General features: G+C 41.1%; 1 protein-coding gene across 2 annotated transcripts in view; it reads right to left on the bottom strand.

Moving 5' to 3' along the window:
• Positions 1–4,738: 4,738 nt before the first annotated feature.
• LOC138038302 (CST complex subunit CTC1-like) overlaps positions 4,739–6,062 on the bottom strand; it is a 26,265-nt gene continuing 24,941 nt past the window's right edge. For both annotated transcript variants that reach the window (XM_068884092.1, XM_068884091.1), the window contains exon 22: positions 4,739–5,823. In XM_068884092.1, coding sequence (XP_068740193.1) covers positions 5,669–5,823 — 155 coding nt within the window. In that variant the 3' untranslated portion in view covers positions 4,739–5,668. The remainder of the gene's footprint in view (positions 5,824–6,062) is intronic.

The raw sequence follows: 6,062 nt of genomic DNA, 5'->3' as shown, positions 1-6,062 counted from the left end.
TTTGTCTAAGCATCTTTCAACGTTTAATGGTTGATTTTTTCAATGTGCAAAGTGCTTGTGCTCCCCCCCCCCCCCCCAGCCCCCAGAGAAGGCGCTTTGCTTAGAGAGCTTCGCAAACGGATCCAGCAGTGTTGAGCGCTTTACCGATCACGTAACAAAACAGTTTGGAGCTGTCGACGCATAAGACAATCCAGCAACAAGTTTTGCCCAATAGCTCGGAACAGGCTGAAGTGTGTAAATGAATGGCACATGTAGCACTGAACACTTATGTCATAGCCACCCTATGTGGGACGATTCAAGCTGTAGCGCGTATAGCCCTTTCAAGCCAGATTACCAGCCAATAAGAAGCAAAAGTAATAGGCCACTTTGGAAAATACCATAATAATACTCTTTGTTTTTGCATAACGATTGTTTCCAGTTTCTCTTGGGACTAACGATGGTCCCAAGAGAAAACAAAAACAATGCTTATGCAAAATTTGAGGGGACATACAAAGAGTATTATGGTATTTTCCGAAGTGGCCTATACGAATTATCATTGGCTCGGACTCCTTACTCCGAGTTTAGCATAATTGGTTGCATGAATTAGCTTTGCACATGACTCATTTAACCCCAAATTCAAGCTCGCATCATCTGGAAACTTCTCACAGACGTTTTAAGTAATATTATGTCGTTACTGTTTCATAAAATAAATAATTTGGGATGTCTAATACCATTCTCTGGTTTTAAAAGAGAATCCAGGGCCGCATTTTGTACAGCGGCTTTTCTTTTTAATGAATATATCTTTAAATATTATGTATTTAGTAGGTATCTGTATATGCTATGTTAATGTAATGTCTCGAAGATATTAGCTCCTGTAGTTATTCGAAAATTCGAGATGAATTAAAGCTTATGCCTGTATGTACGTTACCTTTAGCAGTGCGCATGCGCACACTTTGTAATCTGCGACTCCAGTGCTTACCATATGACAGATAAAATGAATTTTCTCTTCAATATATAAGCAAACGAATTCTTACGCTAAATTGACAAGGGCGGTTTGGAGCTGTGAGTAGGCGTGGGATTTGTCTCATATGGTTTAGGGGCCGACATATCCCTCCCTCAATGCCGTACCGGGAGGCAAGGTCGGTAGCAGAAAGCAGCGAAGGGCCAACTGCGTCCAAAAGCGATCGCACGGGCCGAAATCCCGGGATGACTCGTTTGGTACGACGCTCCAGCGCCGGTGTCTGGAGGTACTGCGTTTTTCTCTCTTGTCCAAACATTCCGTCCGCGCATGCTCAAATTTTCTGGCTCTATGAAATGAGAATCGGGCATCTTCCCTTGTCATGGAATGGCAGGATTACCCAGAATTCTTTTTGGGCATGAGCCAGGCAACTTGAGAAGCACGAGACTGGCGCGCGGCCGGAGGAAAAAAAGAGAAGGAAATTTCTAGCCAGATACTAAGGAGTAGCCCTGGTGTGTACTGTTAACGTAGACTTTTGATTTTTGAACAAGTTTTTATCGTAGAGAATTGGCCACAAATAAGTGCTTGTTTTGGTCTCATGCTGGTAGCAAAAAATCTGGCCTTTCCTAATATCTTGTCAAAGGCACGGTATAATGTATTTGGCAGAATACTGAGATTTATGTTGGCAGATTACTAAAGTCAAACTCTACATCTCTTTGCAATAAGGGCATGCAAGATTTCCTCATATTTCTGTAGAAAAGAATGTTGTTGTTGTTGTTGTTTATTTTTCAAGGGTTTTTTTTGCTTATATGAAAGATACGTTTTCTCTCCCGTCCCCTTTGAAGTTCTTATGCATGATCTTCGCGGTAATTACATTCTGTCCCTCAATAAACCTGGAACAACCAGTTATGGTCTTAGTTCTCTTTTCTCTTACGTATCAGCTAAGTTGCGAAATGCGCTACCTTATTTTATCCGTACCTATGAGTTTACTGGTTTTAAAAGAGAATCCAGGGCCGCATTTTGTACAGCGGCTTTTCTTTTTAATGAATATATCTTTAAATATTATGTATTTAGTAGGTATCTGTATATGCTATGTTAATGTAATGTCTCGAAGATATTAGCTCCTGTAGTTATTCGAAAATTCGAGATGAATTAAAGCTTATGCCTGTATGTACGTTACCTTTAGCAGTGCGCATGCGCACACTTTGTAATCTGCGACTCCAGTGCTTACCATATGACAGATAAAATGAATTTTCTCTTCAATATATAAGCAAACGAATTCTTACGCTAAATTGACAAGGGCGGTTTGGAGCTGTGAGTAGGCGTGGGATTTGTCTCATATGGTTTAGGGGCCGACATATCCCTCCCTCAATGCCGTACCGGGAGGCAAGGTCGGTAGCAGAAAGCAGCGAAGGGCCAACTGCGTCCAAAAGCGATCGCACGGGCCGAAATCCCGGGATGACTCGTTTGGTACGACGCTCCAGCGCCGGTGTCTGGAGGTACTGCGTTTTTCTCTCTTGTCCAAACATTCCGTCCGCGCATGCTCAAATTTTCTGGCTCTATGAAATGAGAATCGGGCATCTTCCCTTGTCATGGAATGGCAGGATTACCCAGAATTCTTTTTGGGCATGAGCCAGGCAACTTGAGAAGCACGAGACTGGCGCGCGGCCGGAGGAAAAAAAGAGAAGGAAATTTCTAGCCAGATACTAAGGAGTAGCCCTGGTGTGTACTGTTAACGTAGACTTTTGATTTTTGAACAAGTTTTTATCGTAGAGAATTGGCCACAAATAAGTGCTTGTTTTGGTCTCATGCTGGTAGCAAAAAATCTGGCCTTTCCTAATATCTTGTTTGCAATAAGGGCATGCAAGATTTCCTCATATTTCTGTAGAAAAGAATGTTGTTGTTGTTGTTTATTTTTCAAGGGTTTTTCTGCTTATATGAAAGATACGTTTTCTCTCCCGTCCTCTTCTCATGCATGACCTTCGCCGTAATTACATTCTGTCCCTCAATAAACCTGGAAGAAGCAGTCATGGTCTTAGTTTTTTTTCTTACGTATCAGCTAAGTTGCGGAATGGGCCACCTCATTTTATCCGTACCACTACGTTTACTGGTGTTAAAGAGAATCGAGGGGCCGCATTTTCTACAGCGGCTTTTCTTTTTAATTAATATATCTTTAAATTTTGTGTATTTGGTTATGTACCCGTATATGCTATGTCTTTTAGTTGTCAATGTAATGTCTCGAACATATTATATAGCTGTTGTAGTTTTTCTGAAATTCGAGATGGGCGCGTCCGCACAGTCACTTCGTAATGTGCGACTTTCAGTGGTTACGATATGAAAGAATGAATTGAATTTTCCCTTGAATATATAAGCAAACGAATTCTTACGCTAAATTGACAAGGGCTGTTAGTAGCTGTGAGTAGGCGTGGGATTCGTCTCATATGGTTTAGCTGATTAGGGGCCAACATATCTCTCCCTCAATTGCGTACGGGGAGGAAAGCAGGGAAGGGCCAACTGCGTCCAAAAGCGATCGCACGAGCCGAAATCCCGGGATGACTCGCTTGGTACGACGCTCCAGCGCCATGTCTGGAGGTACCACGTTTGTTTTTTTGTTGTTCATACATTCCGTCAGCACATACGTAAATGTTCTGGCTCTCCGATACCTAGCCTACTCGAAAAATTAAGAAGCTGGTTTTTACAAGGAATCGACATTTAGTTGATTCTACAGGCATATTAAACGTAACGCAAGACTGATCGTGCGTATCTGGTCTTCTCGAGACAGAGGTGAGAGATGGTTTCATGCAGACTGGGACTTAATGAAGTCAAGACAACCAGAGAATGGCAATGCGAATCGGGGATCTTTCCTTGTGATGGAATGGCAGAATTACCTAGATTTCTTCTCTGGCATGAACGAGGCAACTTGAGAAGCACGAGAGTGGCCTTATCAAATGGCTGAAGCGTGGCTGGAGGAAAAAATGAGAAGAAAATTCTTAGCCAGATACTAAGGAGTAGCCCTGGTGTGTACCGTTAACTTTGATAAACTATGGGGGAAATATTTGTTAAAGAACTGCGTGCGTGACCGGAAACGAGTTTTTGTGTTTTCGTTGCATGCAATGCAATATATATCCGGTTATCGCATGAGTCGTTAACACGTATTACCGGGCTAAAACTATAACCCGAAGGTCGTGGGTTCAATTCCCACCCTGGTCAGAGTTTTTCTCTGTCCTTGTGTGGGCCCATTTCCGTCGGTGGGGCTAGCGCTCACATGGTTCATATGGGATAGAAATCTAGCACTTCACATTACCCTCTATTCAGTTAACTCTGTTTAAAACTACATAATTACTTTGTTCTTCGAACAAGGTGGGATATATTAAATTAAATAGGATTAGGCTCAATCTCGTCACCAGAGCCTTGGATCGATCCAAGGCTCTGGGAAACTCTATGTGCGAGAACATGTGCTTTAGGGTTCTTATAGACAAAACTTTGCTATTTGAACCTTACGGCGCCTGCTCACTCCTCGTGCTAACATGAGTGCACCAATTAAAGACGCTTTTGATCGTTATGTATAGGGGAAAAGGAAAAAAGAAGGGGGGTCAAGGCTGTTTAAGATTGGCTAGAGGGGGGAGCTAATTTTTTTAAAAACAATTTATAGGGGGGGGGGGGGGGTCATCAATTTTTAGGTTTTCAAGGGGTCTTGTCTATGCTTTTGCAAATGGATTACTTTTACAAAATAAATTAATTTCAAAGTTCCAGGTGGTGAAGATGGACAACCCAGTTTGAAGAATAATATCATAAACTTCATTGCTTTGATATTTCACACTTTAATAAAAGACAAATCCAGATCAGCCTGTTTCAGAGTTTGATTTTGGCTTCATTTAATATCAAAATCAACAAAATAGTTGTTGGTTCAATAGCTCGTGAAGTAATAAAACATGAATAACATACCGCGAAAAATTGGCTAGTCATATCTATGTGATGCAAATACGAAAAAATACGGAAATAAAATCATAAGTGGAAAAATGGGTGGGGGGGTCATCAATGAAATATTGAATTATGAGGGGGGGGGGGTGGTTACTTGCCATTTTTTGACTTGAGGAGGGAGGGCCTGGCAAAAATTTTCATCTGTCAAAATATTTTTCCCTACCCCCTCTACATAAATATAATGACCGGTCCCTAAGGCTACATGATTTGCTGTTGAAGCACCTAACAGGCTAATGTGGATCGATTCAGTCTTGATTTATCCAAACTCGAAGCCAAGTAGCACTGCCTGCGATGCAAGTTTCGTCAATGATAAAGAAACGTCACGAGATCCAAGATCTGAAACGTGTACACAACCCTATAAACAAACTCCAAAAAACTCACGTTTTATGGCGGTTTTTGGTGTTACTGTGTTCGTCAAGCCATTTGGACTATTTGTGAAGAAAAGATTTTTTTTCATTGTTGCTGTACATAGATGTTCCAAAAATACATAACATTAAGACTGTCTGTAATTACAATGTTCTGGAGAATTTACCCCTCTTACCAAAAAAGTAAGCACCTGTGCCATTGTCTTCAATTTTACAGTTGTCCTCGGAGACTACGGGGCAGATGATGGAGAAAAGGGAAAAGACTAAATGGGCGAAAAAAAAAGAGGGATGTATACGTTTCTTTCATTCTTACATTTCTTTGGACTTTCCCTCTCCCTCCACCACCTTAGGTCCCCGAGGATGGTGCTTTTTCTGCCATAGTATGTCAAAGCGTTTTCTCAGTATGAACTGCTTGAAGAAGAGAACGTATTTCTTCTACAGCCCGAATGTCAGAGATCGCCTCAGCTCTTAGAAGTAGTTTAGGAAGCACAAGAGTATTGTGTTCTGTTCCACCGACGTTAATATTGCGGGTCTCGTACTCTAGAAAAAAAGGGGAAAAAAGATTTAGAGAAGGGAATGGGAATCACTCTATAAATAAGACATATAATATTGATACTATTACATTGTAAGTAGTGGAGGTATTGTACTGTACTGTACGTATTCAATTTGTAAGTTGTGCCTCTGTTTTTGCCATAAAACATGTTACTATTACGAAAATAAAAATAAAAATAAAAAAGAAGAAGGGAATGTGGTACTTAATGCACTATTCACATAATCTT

Source organism: Montipora capricornis, chromosome 2 (genome assembly GCF_036669925.1).
Source record: "Montipora capricornis isolate CH-2021 chromosome 2, ASM3666992v2, whole genome shotgun sequence".
Classification (NCBI taxonomy): Eukaryota; Metazoa; Cnidaria; class Anthozoa; order Scleractinia; family Acroporidae; genus Montipora; species Montipora capricornis.
The sequence above is the reverse complement of the archived record's forward strand: the minus strand, read 5'-3'. Positions and strand labels throughout refer to the sequence as shown.